General features: G+C 41.6%; 1 protein-coding gene across 1 annotated transcript in view; it reads right to left on the bottom strand.

Moving 5' to 3' along the window:
- Positions 1-591: 591 nt before the first annotated feature.
- GPR37L1 (G protein-coupled receptor 37 like 1) overlaps positions 592-25858 on the bottom strand; it is a 194400-nt gene continuing 169133 nt past the window's right edge. Inside the window, exon 2 of the mRNA XM_044076497.1 lies at positions 592-2143. Coding sequence (XP_043932432.1) covers positions 1331-2143 — 813 coding nt within the window. The 3' untranslated portion in view covers positions 592-1330. The remainder of the gene's footprint in view (positions 2144-25858) is intronic.

The following is a 25858-nucleotide window of genomic DNA, read 5'->3' as shown; positions in this document are numbered from 1 at the left end:
TTTTTTTTTTGTGAACAAGTTTGTTAGTATACCCTACACTTTGGATTCTTCTGAGCTGATTTCTGTAGTTCAAAAATGTTAAATGTTAGTTTCAAAAAGTGTAGGCAACTAAACACTGTCAATATATATTACCAATACCTTAAGGCAATTTTTATATCTGTGCTGCCTCTTAGCCTATTGTTAGTGGGATTTTTGGCTATATTACTGCAGCAACATTTGGTGGAGGCAATTTAGAACTCTTAAATTACCAAACTGATTGTTTTATGTGCATCATTAGGAAAGAAACAGCACAATGTTCCTTGTAGTTTATGCAAAAAATACCTGAGAAATGTTTACAATGAATTGCTAGTATTTGTATGACTAGATTACTTTAAGTGAATTAGATAATGGTTATAGCCCTATAAACTTATGTAGAAATAGGATGTCGCTTAGACCTCATTTACTTCTACCTGGATTTCATCCATCTACGCGACTGTTCATTAGAGAACTATGTGTCTACATACTCTGATGTGCCATTTCGGTACTTTGGCTGTTGAGATACAAAGCAGCATGAAAAAGTATTTTACATTTATGCCTTGGACTCCATTTCTATCAGGTTCAATGAAAAGTATTCCTTTTAATATTTCTGAAATAATGAATTCACTACAATTTCTTCCATATATGTTATGCTATCGTATCAAAGTGCTACAATAAATTTGCATTAAAGATTTGTAGTTTGAATTCTGGGGTAAAAAAAGAAAGAAAAAGTTGCACTCAAAAGCCACTGAAAGAAGTGGCAGCTGACATCAATCCGATCAAATGCTTTTTGCATTCTGTCACAAATCTGAACATGTGGATTTGGAAAATAATATTTCTGTTGCGTTTTGCTGTTTCATAGAAGGTAATGACTGTGAATGGTATCAAAGGAGTTAATTCCTCATTTACAAGATGATTTTAGGCTAAACCAGAGAAGCCGAGATAGTTTGCATTAGATGTATGTATGCTTTGATACTTATATTCTAGAGGAAACTGCTTCATTTCTAGAAGAGAGAGCTGTCTGATGATTTCAGTGTTTAATTCTTTAAAAAGCACATGTGACATGAAAGATGTTATTAGCTGGCAGTATTTTTGGAGCAGAAATAAAATACATACTGTGTGAATTTTTGTCACCATCATTTTTGTTACTGTTATGTCTGCAAAATTAGGAAGGAATGAAAAATTTCATTGTGAAAACAGTGATATGCCTAGAAGCTCCATTGTTCGCTCTCTCTCTTTCTATTATCTGTAGTTTTCTGTTAAATGTATATATATATATATATATATTTTGTCTCTGGATGATGACTGATACAAGTTAACAAGGTGTTCCTATTACCATAATTGGTGATGCTATTTCTTTAGGCTTATCAAAGAAGATAGAAGATGACATCTCAGTTCTGAGCTTGCCATCAGGCCTGTCACTGGAAGACGTATCCTGCCGGCATTCATCACAACAGCAACAGCAGCAATCCATGAAGGCCTGGCCTAGTGGTTTGCAGAGACACAAAAGAAGCACTGGTGTCACGGAGGACTTGAAGAACAGAAAGAACTGATTGATGAGATAGAGTAGTTCCAGGGTTTGCTTTGACATCTCTGGAGAAAGGTAGGCTATTACAATGTTACAAACATTTTCAGGAATGATACAGATGCCATAGATGACGGCTAAGCCCATCACAGTACAGTTGAGCTGTTTTTCACACTGAACATGCTTTGGAGAACTACGGAAATCTGCTTTCTTCTCTGTATTTCTGATTCTCCTTGTCACCAGCTGGCAGCTTATTGTGAAGAGGATAGGTAGACAGAAGTAGCAACCAAAGTACCACCACATTCTTGCATTTTGATAGGTTAGAATAAGGGAGAAAATTGACTCTGGTAGCTTAGATGATGGTTTCATAACACAGTACTCAGCAGCTGCTCCAGAAATGGGAGATGTTTCTTCAGTTATCTGCCATAGGAGAATCTCTGGCACGGCTAGGATCATTGACCCAATCCAGATGACAGCTAGCTTGGCTATAATAGACTGACATTGCTCAACAGGTCGAACCTTGGATTGCATGCTTGTAGCTGAATGAAACCGATCTATACCCAGAGCACAAAGACTGAAGGTGGTGACACCTAAAGATGACACCTGAAATGAAGAGGCAATAATCAATTAAAATATTGAAAACTATGTCTTCGTTTGTAGATGTATACATTTTAAAGGACAAAAAAATCTCAATATGCATGATTTTGTAACAAAACCGATGAGCTAAAAATAGATTTGGTTCTGTAATGCTTAATTTGCAAAACATTCCCCCACAGCTACCATAATACATTGCCAAAGAAAAACAAGATAGCTTTTTTTCCTGCCACAAATTAAAAAAAAAAAAAAAAAAAAGTACTGTAGCACATTGGATGACCAAGACAGCTAAGAATGGAAATCTTATTTTGTGAGGTAAAAGCATTCTATTTTATTTTAGGCTGTTTTCAATACTTCTGTTAGCCTTTCTAATTCTTTGCTTTAATCAAGCCTTTTTTCCCTTATTTTTTAACAGTTCTTTTCCTTTGTATCTCTTCTGGTCTTTGGTCATGTTACAGTCATGACTTAAGTGATTGTAGCAAACACATTTGCTTTGCAGACAAACATCTGAAGTGTTTATTTAATGACACCATTAGAAGGCACCTCAAAGAGCCTTCCCAAACTTTTAGATGTCAGAAAAGAGCGAAGCACTATATTTTCTTAATCCTCTGAAATAAAGATAACAGGCATGTGATGTGTGACATCCCAACACTGGCCCAGTAATCAAGGAGCCTCAGTCCTCACCACTGGCAACAATGGGGGACGTACACACTGGGAGGATGACAAGTACACTCACAGTAAAGTGCAATTTCCCTTAAGAGTACACACAGACCAGTCTGGGGTTGGTTTCTCCCTCTTTCTCCAGATCTCCAATAAGACTCCCCACTGGCACAGCTATAGAGTTGAGTCTTTAGCCAGGGTTTTAAGCCAAGTCCTCCAACACTCTGTTCATCCAGGGCTTAGTGTCTCTGCCCAAGTAGCTGACACACACTCCTGGAGATTTGTTTTACACGCACATCCGGGAAAGGCTGGCACAGGTTTATTAGCTATGCCCCCTTCTGCCCAGACTATAAGGTAGTTATCACTGCCACCTCTTTATCAGCTACTTTAAGGCCCCTAACAAAGGGTGTCCAATTTTACTGTGTAAATTTAATATTAATACAAATGGTAGTCTGACCAAGAGCAAGGCTGTTGGTGTGGCCCACACAGTGTCACCAAATAAATATGCAAGTACTCTCAAAACGTAAATATCTCTACACAGATTAGCCACAATGAAAGGTTTAAATATATTTAATAATAAAAGAACAAGACAATACTAAATATGTATTCACAGTGACATCACAGTTCAAAACCACAGGAAATATTTAAAACAACAGTGAAGGACAGTCTCAAATAAAGAAATACATCTAAGCTTTGCAATATTCCTGACTGAATCTAAGCTAGTTAAACTATAATGTAAGAACTTGCTAACAGATCAAGGCAGATGTGGTGAATGGTTCTTCTAGTTGTCCGGTCCAAGACAGAATGCTCTGTCTAAGAGACTTAAATTAATATCTCAAATATTACTGCTGGGATAACTTGTAGAATTACATTTCTTGTCATCCGACTGCTAGATGTTCTTCATCTCGCATTGCTGCAGTCCTTACTTATGGGTAGTCCGCTGTCCTCGGTCGGCCCGAATACCAAAGTATTAGGCTGACGTCGGTCATGGGCGCCTAGATCTGACATCAGAGCGTCAGGGTATAAAGGCGCATGACCGACGTCATATCCTCAGTCTTTTTTGCCGCATGGTCCGATGCAGAAGCAGCGTTGCAAGTGCCGTTCGGCTTTCTGAAATTTTTCGTTTTCGGAGTTTCAGACCGATACCAAGTTGGGCTAAGTACCCCGTTGGGGAATATTTTTGTTTTTTCTTGCCTCAGTTACTTACCGGATGTCAGAAAAAGTGAATAATTGTATTTCTTGTGGGAAACAGATACCGCATAGGGATTACCACTCGCTTTGTATTCCTTGTTTGGGACCGGAGCATGACGTAGTCGGGTGTCGGTTTTGTGCTAGGTTTAATAAGCGCACTATAAAACGGAGGTTAGATTGCGCTAGGTTAGTCTTTGGCAAGAGGTGTAATTATAATATGCCGTCGGATGTTCCGACGCCTGCTTCTACTAAGAAGCGCAAAGACAAATCTTTAAAGCCTAGGCAGGATGATTCGTCCGTTTCGGACGCCGGACCTTTAGAAGCTACAGCTGAACAGGTGGATCCGGCTGAAGTTTCTGTTGAGTCCCAGGGGGAAGCTTTGATTTTACAGGATGTGGCCTCTCAGGAGGCAGGTCAGGCTGAAGGGGCCTCTCAGGTTACTATTCTCCCTTCTATGCCTAGGGTGGTTAGGCCTTCTGCTACTGTTTCTAAGGCTCCTTCTAAAGGCAGGTCTGTCTTGCCTTCCTCTGGTGTCAGTTCTGGTTCTTCAGGGTCTGTGCCTAAAAAGCACATGCTTAAAATGGCAGAGGATTTGATTACTTTAATTAGAGGTTCTATGCCCCCTCCTGATAAGAGGCCCAGGTTGGAGCCAGAGTTGGAAAGTTTGGAGCAGGCCTCAGATGATTCAGAGTCTTCTGCTGAAGACATTCAAGATTTCCTCCTTATTCTGATTCTGATGCAGAGGATTCCACTCCTTCTGCTTCTCCTCCAGAGGATTTTTCATTTTCAGAAACTCTGCATTCCATGAGGGAGCATTTTAAGTGGGAGGGACAGGATTACTCTGATTCCCGGAAGAGACTTAGGGAGTTCTTGTTTTACCACAGCATAGACCCTTAGCTATACCTCCGGTTTTGGATGTTGTTTCAGATGTTTTCTCGGAAGCTTCCCTTAATCCAGATTCTGTGCCTCCTGCCCCAGTTAAACCGGACAGGTATTACAGGGTGCCTGAGGCTCATAAATATCTGTATAAGAGTCCTAGGGCGGACCCAGAAACTATTAGTCAGGGGCCTAAGGGTGTTAGAGCCTCTGTTGTTAAGAATCCGGTTCCTCTGGATAAGGAAGCTAGAGCTTTGGATAGATGGGGTAAGAAGGTGTATACCTCTTCTACTTTAGCAATGAGAGCTTTGAACTGCCAGTTTCATATGTTGAAGTATCAGAATTTCCTCCTTTCTCAGCTAAGATCTAAAGTGGATGCTTTGGCAGAGGGCATAGAGTGTAAAGAATTGCAGGATTTAGTGCATGTTTCTGAACAGGTGGGTAAGCACTCTTTGCAATGTGGTTTTGATGCTTTACAGGCTTCTTCTAGGGTGGCGGCCACTGGTTCAGTTATTCGTAGGCACGCCTGGCTTAAGGATCAGAATTTGTCTGAGCATGTTAAGTCTAGAATTCTGGATGCCCCTTTACAGTCTGAAGTTTTGTTTGGTCCTCCTGTGGAGTCAGTCTTAAAGAAAATGGAAGACAAGGCTAAGTCTATGCAGACTGTTAAAGATTTTTTGCAGGTACAACCTCCAAAGTTTAGTAGAAATTGGCCTACTAAGGGGTGGACGTACCCTTCTTCTGATTCTCAGTCTAGGGGTAGATCTAGACGTGGTAGGGGCAGAGCTTAGAGTACCTTCAGGCCGAGACAATGGAATTCGCCTGCTCAATCTGCTGGTGAGGGCAGGGGCCAGTCCTTTCGTAAACAGGCCCAATGACCTGCATTTTCAGCTGCCAGATTCTTCTTGCCTGGCAGCTCCTTTGGGAGGAAAGTTGGCTCTTTTCAAGCAAAATTGGCATTTAGTCACCCAGGACAAATGGGTATTGGACATTATAAACCGAGGTTACAAGTTCTATTTCCATACCATGCCTCCTTTCAAAGGCATGCCAGACGTCCCTCCTCGGCAAAGGATAGAGGCTCACAGACAAATTTCTTTACTTCTTCAAATAGGAGCTATGCAGCCAGTTCCTCTGTCAGAAGTGGGCCTAGGATTTTATTCTCGCCTGTTTCTAGTTCCAAAGAAAGGGAACACGTGGAGACCAATTTTGGATTTATCTATCCTCAACACTTACCTGGACATTCCAAAGTTCAAGATGCTGACTTTGCAACAACTTTTACCTCTGTTGGGAAAAGATCACTGGATGGTTACTCTGAATCTCAAAGAGGCTTACCTTCATGTTCCTATCAGGCCCAGTTGCAGGAGGTACCTGCGTTTTCGGGCTGGAAATTTACATTACCAGTTCTCTGCATTGCCCTTTGGCTTATCTACTGTGCCCAGAGTGTTCACAAAGGTTCTGGCTCCAGTGATAGCTTTTTTCAGACTCAGAGGAATACAGATTTATCCTTATTTGGACAACTGCCTGATTATTGCACAAGAAAGGGATGAACTTCTTCATCTACAGTATGTGATGGCAGTGTTAAGATGCCTAGGGTATTCTGTGAACGAAACAAAGTCCAGTCTAGTACCCTCTCAGGACATGTGCTTTCTGGGTGTGAGACTGAACACAGCTTCCCAGATGGCCTTTTTGACCCCGGACAAACAAAGAAGCCTTTCTCTTTATTTCCATCAAATGTCTCTACGGTCCAGGCTGACTGCAAGGACAGTCCTTCAAGCCTTGGGGTTCTTGGCATCTTGTATTCTGGTACTTCCCAATGCCAAATTGCATATGAGGAAGCTTCAATGGTATCTCAAAAATGTATGGACACAGCACTGCCAAGATCTAGACACTGTCATTCAGATAATACCTTGCATTCAGAAGGAGTTTTTGTGGTGGGCTCAGGAATGTCACCTAAACAAGGGACTCTCTGTGACCCGGCCAGAGGCGAGTCAGATTCTAATGACAGATGCCTCGGACAAGGCTTGGGGAGCACACCTCAATGGAAAATGGGTGCAAAACACGTGGCCTGTCAAACTCCAGCATTTGCATATCAACTTAAAGGAAATGTTAGCAGTCCAGTTTGCATTGATGGCTTTCAAGGATTTACTTCACCCAGGGCAGGTGTTGATTCAAACAGACAACACTACTGTCATGTGGTACATCAACAAGCAGGGGGGAACCCATTCTTACCCTCTTTGCAGGCAAGCGATGATTCTGTGGGAAACTGCTCTCAATCTACACCTCAATCTTCAGGCAAGGTTTCTACCAGGAGCACAGAACTCCTTAGCAGATGTATTGAGCAGACAAATAGTGGATCCTCACGAATGGAAATTGGATCCTCTTGTATTTCAACAGTTGACAGTGTTATGGGGAACTCCAGACATAGATCTGTTCGCTTCTCCGCTAAATTACCAGTTGCCAAAGTTTTGCACAAAAATGTGTCATCACACAGCTTGGATGGTGGGCGCTCTATCATTCAGTTGGACCAATCTGCATGTATATGCCTTTCCACCTCTGCCTCTTCTTCCCAAGGTACTTTTGAAGGCCAGACAAGACAAGCCAACCATGATTTTGATAGCACCGGATTGGCCTCGACAACACTGGTACCCACTACTGAGGAGTTTAGTACGAGAACCTCCATGGCCTCTGCCTTTGATTCCGCACCTTTTGTCACAAGAGGACAGTCACTTCCTCAATGTCAAGATTCAGTCTCTGCATCTAACAGCCTGGCATATTCTGTTTTAGACTCTGGAGGGTCTCAGCTTCCACAACAAGTTTTGAATGTTATTTTGGAGGCCAGGAGGCCTAGTACCAGGAAAGTTTACGCTGATAAATGGACGAGATTTTTTATTTGGAGCAAAGGAAAGGACTTTGATGTCTCCAAACCTGATTTAAGTGTTGCTCTTCAATATCTTACTGAGTTATTGGACAAGGGTTTGTCTTTCTCCTCAATAAAGGTCCATGCTGCAGCCATTTCTGCTCACTATGATTGTGACCCTCCTTTATTCTCTCATCCTTGGTTTAAGCAATTTCTTAGAGGGGCAAAGAATATAAGACCCCCACGTAGAGCTCCTCCTCCTGCTTGGGATCTCAATTTTGTGTTGGAAAAACTTACTCTACAACCTTTTGAGCCTGCAGCTACTGCCGAGTTAAAGTATTTGTCATGGAAAACTGCTTTTTAGTTGGCCATTACCTCTGCAAGAAGGGTTTCTGAATTACAGGCCCTCATGGCAGTGGAGCCTTTCCTGATTTTTCATAAGGATAGGGTATCTTTGCGTACTAATCCTTCCTTTATGCCTAAAGTGGTTTCTAGTGTGGCCTTAAATCAAACTATTCATTTGCCTACTTTTTATGCAAACCCCCAAAATAAAGGGAGAAAATTTTGCATACTTTGGATATTCACAGGCAGTTGCGTTATTATTTGAGCAGAACCAAGGAGTTCAGACAGTCTCAGCAATTGTTTGTTTCTTTTGCTTTGGGTTCACAGGGTAAACCTGTTTCAAAACAAACTATTTCTAAATGGATTGGGTTTTGTATTTCTTTCTGTTATTCCCATCATGGTAAGGAGATTCCTGCTGGAATCAGGCCTCATTCCACTAGGGCTACTGCTACTTCTACGGCCTTTCTAAGGGGGTAGCTACAAAGACATTTTGGAGGCAGCTACTTGGAGTTCAGTGCATACCTTTTCTAAACATTACCACCTTCCTCTTTATTCTAAGTCTAGGGCTGGATTTGCCACTGCAATTTTACAGGGCATTTTAGCGGCCCCTAATGCTTTATGATTTTACCATCCTCCCTTTCCCGTTGCTTTGGGATTCTACCCATAAGTAAGGACTGCAGCAATGTGAGATGAAGAACATAGTACAGTTTTGTACCTACCATAAATGTAGATGTTCGAAGATCCACATTGCTGCAGTCCAGTTTACCCTCCCTCCTTCCCCACTGTAGTTTGACTTGGTGCTATGCTTTAGGTGATGGTTGTTGTTGGGCATGTTTTTGGGAGGTATTCTGTTTTTGGCTGTGGCCTTTCTGGTTTGGCCTTCTGACATCTGGGGCAAGAAAAGACTGAGGATATGACGTCGGTCATGCGCCTTTATACCCTGACGCTCTGATGTCAGATCTAGGCGCCCATGACCGACGTCAGCCTAATACTTTGGTATTCGGGCCGACCGGGGACAGCGGACTACCCATAAGTAAGGACTGCAGCAATGTGGATCTTCGAACATCTACATTTATGGTAGGTACAAAACTGTACTTTCCCAGGCCAAACGACCACTGATGGAGCTACCAGTATTTAGCATCTACCCGTAAAAATACATAAACAAGGGCTACTCCTCAGATCTTTGGCAGATGCTACAAAGACATGTATTTGGAGCGTTTATCCCCAGGCCTCCGATGAAAATTAGCTTCATTCCAAGTTGATCTTTCACAGTAAACAAATGTTAAATAAATACAAATAAATAAGATGCTGGACGTTATAAAACAACTGCATTCCTTCATGCTTTTAAGACAAGTAATTCACAGTAAAGACAATACAGAAAGTTTCCTAGTACAGACATTGTGTCTGTTACGGCCTAGCCATAAAGTAATTTAATTTCAGTTATTTTTTTAAAATTTACTAGACTGAGGTTAACTTCCTGTGTCCCAGTTTCGACTGTTAAAATATATACATTTAAACAGTTACAATAGTGTATGTACATTTCTGTTCTTTTCCAGTAAGGCACACTGTGGATCCATTTTAAACACAAGCCTTTTGCAAATATCCTTTTCAACTCACACATCTGTACAAGCAGTTTGATCTATACATGACATACAGTTCTAATATATTTGTAATGCAAGCATCTTACACAAATCATTTCTGTGTTCACCAATGACATATAATTATTTGCAATATTCCAGCTGGGCTGGCACCATCTCCTTTCGTCACCCCCCCCCCTCCAAAGACTCGAGCTGTTTTTTCGAGTGACCCTTGAGAAACGTTGCTTGAGAGGAATGAGCCTATCTGTAAATACATTACCCCATTACCTGTCTTGAGATTCCAGCTGCCTTTGCATTGCTGACACCAGTACAGTGTTGCGCTATCCTATCATATACCTGCACCCCTAGGCTCCACCATAGTAATTTTGAATTTTGCTGGCCGTCTTCTTGCAGCCATAGATTCCCCTCGGACTCCTCCTGCCTTCTACGGCAAATACTTAGCACCAGGGCCTCCCTATCATGATAGGGTTTCATCATGTTACCATGGTGCAGTTTGTGCCCCTGCCTAACAGTTCTACCATGTAGTTAACATCACTGACCTTACTTACCACTTTGAAGCGTCCCTCCCAAGCTGCCTGCAGCTTGTTGTGTCTAACAGGAATGAGAACCATAACCTGCTGCCCCACCGCATACTTTCTAGCTCAAGCATTCTTGTCATACCAGACCTTTTTCTGCTGTTGGGCTTAGGCCCGATTCTCCTGGGCCAAGCCCATGAGTTCTCTGAACCTTGTTGTGAGGTTTAGGACATATGCCACAACAGACTCCTTGTGGGATTCACAATCACCCACCCACTCATCGCGAATCAGATCTAGAGGTTCCCTTACCTTATGCCCATACAGCAACTCAAAGGGTGAAAAATCTGTGGATTTCTGGGGCAGTTCTCTATAGGCAAAACCGATGGGGCAAATATTTGTCCCACTCCCTCTTGAACTGGTCTGCAAATGCCCATAGCATGGTCTTTAGAGTAAAGTTTAACCTCTCCACCAAGCCATTAGTCAGGTTTAAATATATTTAATAATAAATAATAAAAGAACAAGACAGTACTAAATATATATTCACAGTGACATCAGAGTTCAAAACCACAGGAAATATTTAAAACATCATTGCAGGGCAGTCTCAAAGAAAAACATCTAAACTAAGCATCTGATGTTGCTAATCTCCATTCATTGACGGATGGGTTTCGGTACCATCCTCGGAACCGACTCTGCTGATATAGCAAACATGTGCCAGCCAAAAACTCTCAACTTAAGGTTACCCATAGTGCCCCTCTCCTCAGATCTCATTTGTTGTGTAGAGTTTCAACACATCAGGACAGCTCTCAAGCTAAGTGTTTCTTTTTTTCAGAATTATGCAAGGGCTTTAGTTGCCCACACCTTAACCTAACACAAGAACAAGCTAATCTGTAAGGGTCTTTTAAAAACCCCTTTCTTGGAAGCTTTATCTGAGCCTCTCCTAAAAAAGAGTCGAAGAAGAGCTAGTCAGTACCTTTGTCATCTCATACGCAGGAATTGAAAACCACTAAGGCCTAAGTTCATTTGGAACCAAAACCAAAAATTGCTGAAATGATTCCGACACCTGTGTCTGCACCGGAGTCAAAAACTCTGTCCACTGTGCTGTCCTTTACCACGGAATCGACATTGACGACTACTCCCATGGTACCGATTCTTTCTACGGTACCACAGACGCTCTCTGCACCAAAAATAGTATCCCCATTAAAACTGGTCATTTCCCCCATTCATCACAACCTTTCAGTCTTTCGACCATGGTGCCAAATGTTGACACACTAGCCAGGACCATATATTCTCCATCTGTTGACCCCTTTGCTGGTCCATTCCTAGATCAGCCTGAATCCCCATCAGGGATGTCAACCCATTCTACCAGGTGTGTCTTTTGGAGCTTGACGTAGTGAGACTCTGGAATCAGCTCCCAGAGGCCAGAGGCATCCCAACCCCTTCTAGGACCTCCCTCCTGCCCGGAGCCGAAGGTTTTTCTCCACAGACTCCAACCTATATTCCTTCTTCAACCTCCCTACAGGTCTTGGAGCCATCATTGCCAGTGCTTACCCCGGTGCCAACCACGTCAATTCCATTGGTAGATCTTACCTTGGTTCCAGAGCCTACCCTGTAGACCACGGCTCAGTTGGAGCCAACCCATCCTTGGGACCATAACTGGTCTGTCGACGCCGTGATCCCTAGTACGGCGCCAATTTTTTCTACAGTGCCATCTACTGTTACGGCTGCTTTGACGGCTCTGAGTCCTCTCGTGGCTCCTTTCTTGGAGGTGGGCTCGTTGGCGCAGGGTGTGATCCCAGTTCCGAGGCGGTCTTTTTTGGTTCTGGGCTCCCATCCCTCTTCAGGTGGGCCTGCCTTCCAGATTATGGAGAGGGCACTTGCCTATGCAGGCTCGCAGTTGGCTCCCTCGGCACTGGAATTCCATACATACATGCCCTCTAGTTCGCAGCTGCCACAGTCCACTACTCTGGGGTATCAGGCACTGGGGCAGCAAGACACCCTACTGCAGGGCACCCTCTCTTTGGAGTCCTCTTCTAATCTTCCCCCTGAAGAGCCACCCCATAAGAGATCTTGCAAGAGGAAGCATGTTGATTCTCGGGAAGAATCCCTCACCGAAGATGCAGATTATGATGAGGGGAAGGGTCCCCATGATCATCTCCTGAGGATGTCTCCTTTGGAGACATACTGGAGATCTTGAAACAGAGGGGGTGACTGGAAGTCCACCAACCCTTCATAGGAGGAATCTGTTTTCTTGCAGGCTTTCCATGCCCGACCCGCTACTTCCTGGGTGACCCCACCTGCAGATGACTTGGTAAAACTCATTGTGCAGTGCGCCTGGAAGGCCCCGGAGACCAGATAAAATACTCTTCCCTCCATAGGATCAGCCCCATTGGTCCAAAGGCTTGGCAGTAGAGGCTATATTGGTGGCGGCGGCTACCAAGAAAGAACTCTCAGATGAGAGTCCTGCTGTTAATCCTCCAAAAAGGGAGTCTCTGATGATAGACTGGGGAAGTGGGTTTATGCTTCAACGACCTTTGCCATATGGTTGTTGAATTACCTGGCATATTTTACCTATCTACAAAGGGAACTGATTACAGAACTCTCAAGGACATTGGCGGGAGCAGTGTCTGATGAGGTACGTGACAAAAGTTGCTTCACAGCTTGCCAACCTGGAATCCATATCCAACTCGTCCATGCGGTTGATTGCCCATACAACCAAGGGGATGGTCAGAGCAGCGGGTACAGGTGTTGTCATGAGACGTCACACCTGAATGTGCTTGTGCGACTTTGTGGACCCTTTCAAGTCTTCCTTTGTCAGTGCTCCCAGATGCTTCCTCTCTCTTTGGTCCAAAAGTTAGACACGCTAGCCAGGTGTGAGAAAGACAAAGACCCTATCTGCTGTGGGCGTATGTTTTTCCACTCCCCAACGATCCTATACAAGGAATCCGAGAAGAGGAAAGATGTGGTTCAGGAAATCCCAAGGGCATTTTCATGACACACGTGGCGAGTTCTCCCCCCAGGGCAGAGGGGGAACTCTTCTGGAAGATCCCCCCCATGCCGGGGGGGGGGGGTCTGCATAACCAGGGGTCCGGAGATTCCTTTTCTGGACAGCCCTACCAGCGCTCCTGAAATGCAGCCCTATTGCTTGCCTCTGGAAGCAGTCCGGGGATGATTCTTTCTGTACCCCTTAGCCTGGCACTCATTAACATCACATTCCCGGGTGCAGACGATAATTACCAGAGGTTACCACATCCCCTTCAATCTTTGCCCGAGACCACAAAGGAGAATCCCTGACATTCCATTCAGTCAGATTAACAAAGCAGCATAAGAAATTCGAAAACTGCTCGAAAAAGAGTAATCCAAGCAGTCCCACCAGACCAGATAGAATCCGGATTCTACTCAAAGATTCTTTAGTGCCAAAAAAGACAAGGGACTGGAAGCCAATCCTGGACCTCAGCATCCTGAACAAGTTCGTCAAACAGACCAAATTCCGGAAGGTCACAGTTCAGTCTATTCTCCTGTTTCTGGGAAAAGCCTATTGGATGTGCTCGATAGATCTCCAAGATGCATGTTACCACATAAAAATGGACAAATGGTCCAGAAGATATCTCCGCTTCTGGCTGGGAGTCAGTCATTACCAATTTTGAGCGCTGCCCTTTGGTCTCTCCACAGCCCCCAGAGTGTTTACCAAATGTTTGGCAGTAGTAATGGCTCACTTGAGACTACAAGGATTGTGTGTGTGTCCATATTTAGACGATTGGCTCCTTATCGCCCCCTCCAAGAATCTACTGCTTCTTGCCTTGCATTATACCCTACAGCTAGTACAACTCTTAGGAATTTCTATAAACGAAGAGAAGTCACAACTAGTACCTACCCAAAGCCTAGAATTTATAGGAGCGGCATTTGACATGAGGACTTGCATTGTCGCCCTCCCTTATTACAGGCTTCACAAACTAAGATCTCAACTCTGAGTGATACTCTGTCAATACAAAGTCCCAGCTCATTTAGTCCTTCAACTGCTAGGATCAGTGGCAGCAAGGATTACTGTAGTTCCCCTAGCAAGACTGCATATGAGATTTCTTCAGTGGCTGCTAAGCCTCTCAGTGGGTCCCTATTAATACATCCTATGTCCCATTCAGTATGCAAAACCAACCGTTGCAAGCAAGATCTGAATTGGTGGATGAAGCCAGAAATGGAACTATGGAGTCGTCCCTTCTCACTCTCTCAGCCCAAGGCCATAGTGACCATGAACACATCCCTGGTGGAGTGGGGGGAGGGTGTTTTCAGAAAAGACAGTCCAAGGCACTTGGTCCCCCATGGAGGCCAATTTGCTTATCAGTGTCCTAGAACTGAGGGCGGTGCTTCTGGCATTGCAAGCATTCCACTCTGCCCTCCTATTGGGAACAATAGCTATCCATTCGGACAATGTTGGTCATCTGGTACATCAACAAACAAGGGGGAACCAGATCCTACCTGTTGTGTCGGGAGGCCATGAGAATTTGACAGTGAGCGATAGCCTTCAACCTCTTTCTAGTAGCAATGCACATTCCTGGGAATTCCAAAGTGATTGAGGACAATGCCCCATCCAGTGGTAGCGGCGGAGATCTTCCATCGCTGGGGCCAGCTTTGCTGCAATCTATTTGCATCCCCCACTAACCACAAATGCAGCAGCTACTTTTCCATGATCCCCTCCTCAGATGGAATCCCCGAGGGATGCTGTAGTACACAGTTGGCCTCCGGGACTACTGTATGCCTTTCCTCCCTTTCCCCGATACCACAGTTTCTAAAGAAGGCTCTTTGGTTGAGAAGCAAAGTAATCCTCATTGCACCCTATTGGCCCTGACGAGTCTGGTTTCCCTTCCTTTTGCCACATCTGGTTCATCGACCATGGATTCTGGATCCAACTCCAGGATTTCTGTCACACCCACAGGGGTTGATCCATCCAAACCTATCGAGCCTCAAGCTGACAGCTTGGTTACTCCACTTCCAGCAATTTCCAGGCAAAATGACCTTTCTTCCCCTGTTTAAAAAATCCTTGTGGCTTCCCATAAACCATCCACCAGAAAGATTTATCATAGTAAATGGAACAGATTTGTGTATTGGTCTCGTGAAAAAGGAATAGATCCCTTCTCAGCTCTGATCAGTTTGGTTTTAGAGTATTTTTCAACCCTACTCCATTCAGGAGCTTTAGCTTCTATGATCCAGGTCCAATTAGCAACCATCTCAAATTTTCTCAATGGTTTCCAGGATTCCTGTCTGATATCTCGTCACCTCTGAAAACCTTCTTGAAAGGTTTTTTTTTACATATAAGACCACCTTTCAAAAAGTCCATTGAACCTTGGAATCTCACACTGGTCCTACAATCTTTGACTCCTCATCCCTTTGAGCCTGCGGCCAGTTGTGACAAAAAAATTCTTGTCTTGGAAATCTTTGTTCTTGGTAGCCATTACCCCAGGAAGAAGAATATCAGAATTACAGGCTTTGTGTGTAAAACACCCTTACATTGTTTTCCACAAAGAGAGAGTATCACTTCAGACTAACCTATCTTTTCTACCCAAGGTTGTTTCAGAGTTGAATATTAACCAATCCATTGACTTGCCAGTTTTCTTCACTAGTTTCTGAAATAATGGGGAATATTATTTGCATTTATTGGATGTACATAGACAATTACGCTTCTATTTGAATAGAACTAAACATTTCCAAAAATCTGACCAGTTATTCCTGTCTTTCTCAGGACCCAAGTTGAGAAGATCAATTTCTAAAGTCACCTTTGCAAATTGGCTGAGAGAATGCATCTCCTTTGTCAACAGAACCAAATCAGTTTAAATACAAAAATAAAGATGCATTCAACCAGATCAATTAATAGTTCAGTAGCTTTTCATTCTAGAGCTTCGATGGATGTCATTTGTGCAGCAGCCACTTGGGCTTCTCCTCATACCTTTATCACTCATTACAAATTGGACTTGGTCTCCAGGGGAAGAGCATCCTTTGGCTCAATGGTGCTCAGGAATATCCTTCCATGGGGCCTCCCAGGACATAAAGTAGCTAGGGATTCTGTCCCATCCGTCACACATCAGATAAAGAAGTTATGCTCTTACCTTAATGTTCCATCTGTGTTGTTGATCTTCATTCATTCATGACATCCCACACTCCTACCTCCTCCGAAAGACTCCTGGAGGTTCGGATTTGGTCCTGGTTACTTGATGGGGCATTTGATCAGACAAAGCCTTCACTTTCTTTCCTTACGGGCAAACTCGATCTGAGGAGAGGGGCACTATGGGTAACCTTAGCTCGAGAGTTTTTGGCTGGTACGAGCTTGCTATATTGGTTGAGTTAGTTCCGAAGACGGAACCGAAACCCATCTGTCATGAATGAATGAAGATCAACAACACAGATGGAGCATTATGGTAAGAACATGACTTCTTTTTTCCTATATTCCTGACTGAATCTAAGAGAATTATGCTATAATGTAAGAACTTACTAATAGAGCAAGGCAAATGTTGTGGTGAATGGTGGTTCTAGTTGTTGTCAGGTCCAAGACAGAATGCAGAATGTTCTGTCTCACTAAGAGACTTCTCAAATTAATATCTCAAATATTACTGCTGAGATAACGTGCAGAATGACATCCTTTCTTGTCATCTGACTGCTAGTTTCCATGCCAAACAACTATTGAAAAAGCTGGCAGTATTTAGCATCTACCTCTAAAAATACATGAACAAGGGCTTCTCTTCAGATCTCTGGCAGATGCTGGAAGTCATAAAACAATTGCATTCCTTCATGCTTTTAAGACAAGTAATTAATTCACTCTAAAGACAATACAGACTGTTTCCTAGTACAGACATTGTCTGTTGCTGTATTGAAAACTGTAAGATACCATCTTTTATGGCCCATCCATAAAGTAATTTAATTTCAGGTATTTTTCTAAAATTTACTAGAATGAGGTTAACCTCATTTATCCCAGTTTCCACTGTTAAAATATACACATTTAAACAGTTACAACAGTGCATGTATATTTCTGTTCTTTTCCAGTAGGGCACACTGTGGATCCAAACAGAACTAGTTCGGATTAGACTGTATATTCTGTGTATGTACATTCTAGTAAGATTTACATTAGTTTAAAAAATGGGTAAACATCAGTAATTCTTTAAGAGTAGCAGAGAGGTAGAAAGGACAGAGGGATAATACGTTATTCGTTTAGTTTTTGTTGCCAGGCTAGTCCTACTAGGATAGTGATCTGCCTGCTGTGATGTGACATGGATGCTTTGTGCTAAACGTCAGCACCTGTGTGAATGGACATCTGTGGGACTGGCTGCCATAGCATGACATTGAGGCTTATAAAGTCTTAACAGCTTTTCTGCCCATGTAGTATGAGCACAAGGCAATCAGTATGATAGGGCAAAAGAGATATATTGCAGTGTCAGGTCATGGTCTGTACATTTTTTTTGTGGGGGGCTGCAGTATGGCTGTAACAGTGCGGTGGACCTACATCTTTTCTACGGGGGTGCAGTAGGACTTGGTTGTAAGGAATGTGGCCATGTCTGCAGTTGTGGTAATGGTTTCTGTGGTAAGGTTACAAGTAAATTTATTTGTATACTCAGTCTCCCAACCAGGCAGCCCAAGCAGCAAGTCAAGTCACATCCCTCTACTTAGGATTGGTGAGCCAACTTGTATGTTCATAGGCAGTGAGGTAATTAAATATACTAGAGTAACTCTGCAGTCAACCCAATGTCATATCCATGCATATTCATGGGGAACTTCAACTATATCAGTATAAACTGGAAATCTACACAATCCCAAATTCACAGGCCCAAGCATTCCAACTAGCCCGTATGCCCACTAGGGGTGCAAAAATGCTCGACCTAGCCCTCATGAACATGAGTGAAGGTTGCAACCCCCTCCCTTACACACACACACACGCCCACAACACAGTGTAACATCCTCACAGATCAGGTCAGACCATGAAGCTGTCTCCTTTGAAATAAAACCTGGGACACTAGCCTGATCTGGAACTTTCAGGAATTACTCCAAGGCAAACCGCCTGCTATTAGGTGACACTCTGGCAAAATTTAATGAAGTTAAAGTATCCTGCTAACCTAATTACAATCACAAGGGATTCTTTAGTAAAGTTAACAGCCCCAAAGTCAATACATAACAGTATGCTAAATTAATTGAAATTAAGCTACCTACACTGAGCCAGAGGATATAGCAAATCTGCTGGCAGATAAAGTAAGCCCCAACTTTATCTTGTTTTCTCCCCTTGTCATCTCTCAAAAAGTAACCCCTGCTATAACTATCACTAGGGAAAAGGTTCCGAGTGATCTAAAAGGTCAAGAACACTGCATCGATGGGTCCTAATAATATGCCAAGATTATTCCTAGATAGCAGGAAACAACTTGAGGGGCCCGCTAGAATGTTTATTTAACCATAGCCTCCAAACAGACTTTATGCCAAATGAATGTAGGATTGCAGGTGTTATCCCTCTGCACAAGGGCAGGCCATCTACCGACCAGGGTAATTATCGATTTATAAGACTGACTAGTCTTGTATGCAAAGCCATAGAAAGAATTATCTTGGATGTGATAAATAATGACATTGAAAATCTTCAGACACTGGACCTAACCCAGTTTGATTCAGTCAAGGGCAGGTCATGCCTGCTCAACTTGGTGGACTTTGAGGAATTCACGAAAGCAATGGATGTGGCAGAATGGTGCATATGGCCTACTTTGATCTGCCAAGGCATTCTACATCATACCTCACTTGAGCATTGTACATGAGCTCACGAGAGTAGATGCAAGTTCCTGCATCATCCACTGGACAGTCAGTTGGCTTACGGATAAGTCCCAAGAAGTCTGCCAAAAGGTCAGTCAGTAGCAAAGTCAGCAAGTGCTTGGTGCTGGGACAACTTATTTTTGGCATCTTCTTCTCTGAAGTAAAGTGTAATGTCACTGGCCTCTGGATGACCACGTTCACAGGCGATTGCAAACTAGACACATTCATAGAAACCCCCAAAAACATAGATACTCTTCGAGAAGGCTTGATGCAAACTAATAACTGGTGCCAAAAATTCAGTGCCAAGGAATGTATAATAGTAACTTTGGGTAAGACTGCCATTCCAGGAGTGGGCTTTTGTGAATTCATTATTTAACACTGTCATTTAGTACAGGTTAGGGTATGTCACCATAAGGAGGCATTCAAGGTGGATAAGTAATGCATTTTATGCAAAGAAGGCAGTTTTTACTTATTCAGTGCATGTTCATTCATCTGTTATCTGATGCAGGGATAGGAACCTGGATGTCTTTATAAACAACTTTTCTTTCATTGTAATAAGTGACATGGGTGCTTTAAGAAACACCAACTGTGGTATCTTGGAATTAAAAAATAAACATATTTATATAAACACAATAAAAAGTAATATATGGAATGAAAAACCGAAGTGACCAGAATCAGAAACAAAACAGTGAAGACGGCTACATACTGAGTTACAAAGTGTGAAAAATAAATCCGAGAAGACTCATTAACAATGACTTATTGGTTTAAGAAGGTTACTGCAGACAACTTGGATAAATCCTCCATTTGCAAGAGACAAATTACAGGGAGGAAATACAGACAACAGTACAATAAGAGGTAAATGGCCCAAGACCATACATCTCAAATGTCCCTGATTTTGCTGAATGCTCATTTAATCTTTCTTTTGACCTGTCCCTCATAACTTCTCAGTAATCAATGGCGATTACTGTTAAGTCAATAATGTGATAGTTTACAGTTGCATTACTGTTTAGAAAATGCACGTCGATGCAAATAATCTTATTTTAAGTGCATCACAGTGCTATATAAAAACAAAAAGTTTTCTTTTTATGGCCTTTGTGACACAGTTAAGAGTTTTGCTTTCTCAGGACTCCCTGAAAAATGAAATTGGAAGATTTGCCAAGCAATGTGTTACCAATTAGTAGGTAGTAAGGATTAAAATTTGAGGACAGAAAGAGGCAATGGTGCAGCAAAAATAAGTGACCCTCAGTATGTAGGTGTACAGTACAAGGTACATAAACTTTGTCTGCTACTGTGAGCTATCAGTCACAGCAGCAAATACCTCAAATTACATTTGCCACTTTGACAGATAAGGGGAGGTGTTTAGGGTGAGGTGAGATGAGTTTAAGGACTATAATTCAGGCATACCAAAAGAATGAAAATAGGCCACATTAGAAAAAAAAGAAGTGACAGGCATTGAGAATACTGTTTTGTGTGATTATCCCGATTTGTCTTTTAACTAGAAGTGAAAAGCAAGACATGGTAATTAAACCTGACTGACTAAAAGAAAGCAAGGTATATGTAAAAACACATGTAAAATCAGTGCATTGACAGGAGCTTAGAGGCTATAATGTAATATTTTAAAGCCAAATACTGCATATTTGTGGAATACCTAGAGATAGACTAAACAAATCAAGATGCTGAACCCTATGTTGGTCAGACTGTGGAATTACATTTAAAATATATAAAAAAGTATATAGTCCAAAAATTGTGTTATAATAAAGGAAACATCAAGACATGATGAAATAAACATGTTTTTTAAGTCTGTGGTTGCAGTTCTCCTTTAACATTCTTTATGGTAACACTTTCTTCTAGCAAAATATTTTGGAAAACTGATATAGAACTGCTGAAAGTTATACGTTTACTGAATTTGATTGTTAGGTATCACTTTTCTAGACATGATATGGTGTCAGAAGAGGGTCAAACTACATAGCAACACGGAGATAAATTCAGCAGTTGCTGCCAGACCAAAAATAATTTGCTGCTTATTAGAAGCCTGTTCCTTACAAGTGCACATGGTCCTGCAAAGACTATAAATGCTTGTGTTATTGAACTGAAGAATGCAGTCAAGGACTGTCCCTTTTTGTGAGTAAAATGATTCTGCAAGAAGAGACAAGGAACTGTGCAGTAATGGAAAAAGCTGATGTAATTAAAACCTGTGGATATGTACAGAGCAAGTAAAATGAATGCAAAAACAACTGTGTACAAAATAATTTGCTGTGAACTGATAATGAAAATGAACAGTACTGACAAACAGCTGTGATCGGTTCACATGAAGAGAAAATGCTTGACACATTGAAGTCTGAAAATGCTTCTGTGGCTTCCAAAACGCTAAAATAGGAAAACAGGTTAGTTAATGAGAAGAATGTTTAATTCATTTTTTTTTTTTAATAGAACCCCAAATTAATAAGCATAAAAGTAATTACAAATATACTAATACTATTTTTTTCACTGATTATTATTTTATAATTTCAGAATGTCTGAAGTTATTTACTGCTTAATAGATATTGTCAGTATTATATTTGAGCATTCAGTTATAAATTCAACCTTGACAAATCATTTTTTCTTAAGGATGTCAAGAAAATAATTTACACCTGGTGTTGAGTATAAAACATTTCAATAAATTAGTTCATTTAATAGACTTAAAATGTAAACCTAACATCTGCAATTTTATACATACAAATTTTAATTTTTCATTAGATGAAATCAAATCAGATGCAAAACCTTGGAATAATCTGAAATTTATTTTGCTTGCTAAAGCAATAGTCAAAAGAACATATTCTCAAACAAAAACTTGTGTTTTTGCTGTAACTCAGCATATACTTTGTTGGATATTTTCCTATCTGTAAATAAAACTGTATTGAAGTGTCTGTGAAACTGTAGTAATCCTTTGACCAGTCTGAATAATCTTGCATATCTAAAGCAAAATGGAGGCTTACAGTTGCTTAATTTTCAACTTTTCTATTAGACTATTTCATGTATAGTCAAGCTGTTAAACATCTCCTGTCATTTCTATGTGGACTAGAGTAGGACTCAACGTAGGTTATCTCTGTATGAGCTGATCATATTTATCCAGTGTATTTCAGCTGAATACCCAGATTGGCAATTCCTATAGACAAACACTAAATAAATGAATGAAGGATGGAAGTTTCTTTCATTGAAAACTCATTCAGGTGTTTCTTCTAAACTCCCCTCAATACAATAAAGCAGCTAAAACCTAACCTAATTTCCTTAAGAAATTAATACTATTTAAGGAATTTGTATTATTCTGATGCCTTACTGGCAGTCACAACATTTTAATAATAAATGAAAGATTAAGACCTGTGCATTTCTGTATCGTAAAACACCTTTGCCTGCGCTATATTCTAGACAATAGGATTCTTAATTTCAGTTGCTGAAAGATACATGGAATCAGAATAAATGTGTTACTTAACACAGAATTTGCTGACTGCTATCCTTATCAAGTTTAGGTGTTAAGTAGTTTGGTCTTACTGTGGATGAGTTATCTTAAAAAAAACGGCTAGTGTAGACCAGTCTCAAGTTCCACTTAACAAAATATTTTCATCAAAATATTATCAGCAGTCATGATTAAAATAAAACATTAGATCTAGACTGGGTAATGGTTTAGTGTAATTCTTAAAACAAGAATTCCCTGTTCAAAGTTGATGTACCAGTAATTCATGCCATTTACATCATGCCTATGTGACTCCACACAAGCAGTCTCCTCTAAGGAAACTAACATCATCCCAACTGCATATTGTATTGGAGTGATTCTGTAGCAGATGTGCTTTACATTTTTGAGAATGTAAATCTATTTATCATTAGTGGACTTTTCTAATAGATAATTTGAATATGTTTTCAGTTATCAGTGGCAAACATGTCAGTAAATGGTACAGTTGTATCCTTGATGGGCTTGTGACATCCCTCCTCTGGGCCAGTTAAGTTTTCTCAATCCTCACCACTGAACAGTGGGAAACGTTCACTGAGAAAAATAGACATGCACAGTATTTTTAGGTGCAGACCTCTGTACCAAGTACATTTTTCCTTAAGATCAAACAGGGAATGCGCATTCCAGTTCTGGGGCTAGCCTTCCTGTCCCTGTCCCCAAATAAGACTCCCCCACTGACCACTACAGAGCTGAGGCCTTAGCTGAGTGTTCCAAGCCAAGTCTTCCAGCACCACCTCTGTGAAATCCGTGCTCTGTGTCCCTGTTCAAAGTAGCTGTCACACACAGTCTCTCTTGATTTTCACAAACACACACACCTGGGAAAGGCTGGCCCAGCGTACCCGCTCTGCCACCTCCACACAGACTATAAGGTAGATTCACTGCCTGCCGAACACCTGAAGCCAGATACTCTAAGGCTCTTACCTGGATACCCAATTGCACTTTTATCAAAATTAATACGTATACAAATACGTATACAAATGGCAGTGTTTAACCAAGCAGCAAGACTTTTAGGAACATGGTGCCACTAAATGCAAGTACTCTTAAAGGTTAAATATTTTCTAAAAAAAGTATCCACAATGAAAAAGGTATAGATATATTAAATAATAATAAGCATGAAAATACTGATTATCTGTTTAGAATAAACACCACAATTTCATTTCACAGGAAATATAAAAAAAAAAAACACAGATGCAGAGACTGACGGATACAGAAAAACAATATTATTTTCTAACTGACTGAAGAATTACTGTTCCCTAGTTACTAAAGGAAGGCAAGATGAAGGTAGATGAGTGCTTCTTGGTAGGCCCCAAAAACAAAGTGCACTTATATCTCTTATTAGTATTCAAATACAATTTCAGTGCTGGCTACAGAATAACATCACATCTGGTCACCTTACTCTGTGGTTTCTGGACTACCCCCTCACTAGCAACTGAGCCAGGATTTAGCACTGTTGTGCACACGCAGGACTTTAGCTAAGGTATATTACAGCATTTGGAAACTGTAAAACAGTTCCAACACCCCCACTTCCTGTAGAGAATAACGGGCAATTCTCTGGCACCCCAGGATAGCAGGTAGTTCACCACTAAGGACAAAAGAGTAGGATCCCAGCACAAGCTTTTCACAGACATTACCTCTCTGGCTATATTTAGACCTGTGAGATAAAATCTTTATGGCCTAAACCAAGTCATTTAATTTTGGGCTATTTTTCTTAAGATTAGCTGAGCTTAACCTCTTCCCTTCCAGCATCCTCTGTTAAAATATATACAATTTCTCAGTTATAACAATACAGTCTGATATACATGTATATTTCTTTTCTGTCGAGCAGGACCCACTGTTGATACATTTTTAACACAAGCAACTTTACAAATGCACTTTTAACAGAAATATCTGTACAAATCAGTTTGATATTCAACTGACATATTCTTTTACAAAACTCCAGCTAGCTATGCTGGCATATGTTACAGGTGCATTGCCCTACTCTCCCTGGCATGGCTGGCTCTCTCATATCATCACAGGCCTAGTGCAAATCACTCATTCAAAAATGCTTATTTAATTTGTATAACATTAGTGTAGGTCAAAGCTTTTGTTAAATGCTGAATGAATGGTACTCCTTTATCAGACAAGCTCTTTCCTCAATCAGATATTCAGAGACTTTTTACAGATTACAGTCTGTAATCCACAGATCCAGGCAGTTACAAACCCAGATGTCTGACCAGCCTGATATGAAAAGCCATGGAAAGACTTGTCATGGAATTAATCAAGCAGGACATAGAGGACCCCCAGACACTGGACCCGTCAAGGGCAGATAATGCTTAATCAACCTAGTGGATTTTTCTGAAAAGGTCACCAAAGCAATAGATGAAGGCGAAAAGATACATATTGCATACCTTGACATGAGCAAAGCTTTTGACACAATTCTCCTCTCAGGCATAGTAGAAAAGCTAAATAAACTGGGAGTAAATGCCTGTGTCACCCTCTGGAACTAGACAAACTTTCAACTGAAGCACTCAAGCCATTCATTTCTCAGCCCGGCACTTGCTCAAAACTTATAGCAAGCACTTATAAACCCTAGCACTAGACCCTCCTGTACTGTACAGAAGGACAAGGCTCTCTATTTGACCTTAACAGCCATCCAGTAAAACAGTTCACTGTACCTATCCAGGCATGTACAAAGGGCAGTATCAGGTGTACTCTCCAGTCCAACTGGTGAATCTGGGCATTTTGAGGCAATGTCACAACTGCCTCATGTACACAGACAACCCCCTCCTCCTACCACCAAACACAAATACATGCGAGAGATGTAGTTATACAGCCAAACTAGAGGCTAAGCTCTCTCAACCCAAGACTGGATCAGACAGTCAAGAGGAGAAGGGAAATACTTGCATCACACCACCAGTCTTACATAGACCCATTAAACCAGCACCGGCAAAAAAAACACATAAATACATGAAAACATACTCTGAGGTTCTAAATAAAAATCTGCAAAACCAACAGAGACCTCCAAAGCAAACATCCAAGCAACCTCCACCCCCCAACACAAACCATGAAACACATACTTCACAAAACCAGTGTGCCATGCAATCACAGCCCTTAAGGCAAAATAACATACCCAACATACTAGTAATAGGTGACTCTATAGTCAGGCACACTGACGTCCCACTCACTAGGATGAACAAGGAGAAGGTTACTGTTAGCTGCCTGGATCCGCCGCATAACACAAGCACTCAGGTCACTCCAGAACAAGTACAAATATGACTCTGTCATTGTCCATGTTGGTGTGAATGACCTGAGCTGTACCTCCCTGGACTACATGGAGAGACATGGAAGAGCTCTCTGATCACATAGCCCAGGCCGGTATGACCCTGACCCTGAGTAACATCCTGCCCTCACCAAGAATGATAACACGGTATAAAGAAAAAATTCTCGATTTCAACA

This window comes from Protopterus annectens, chromosome 7.part0 (genome assembly GCF_019279795.1).
Source record: "Protopterus annectens isolate FY-2018-M chromosome 7.part0, PAN1.0, whole genome shotgun sequence".
In the NCBI taxonomy this organism is placed as follows: Eukaryota; Metazoa; Chordata; order Ceratodontiformes; family Protopteridae; genus Protopterus; species Protopterus annectens.
The sequence above is the reverse complement of the archived record's forward strand: the minus strand, read 5'-3'. Positions and strand labels throughout refer to the sequence as shown.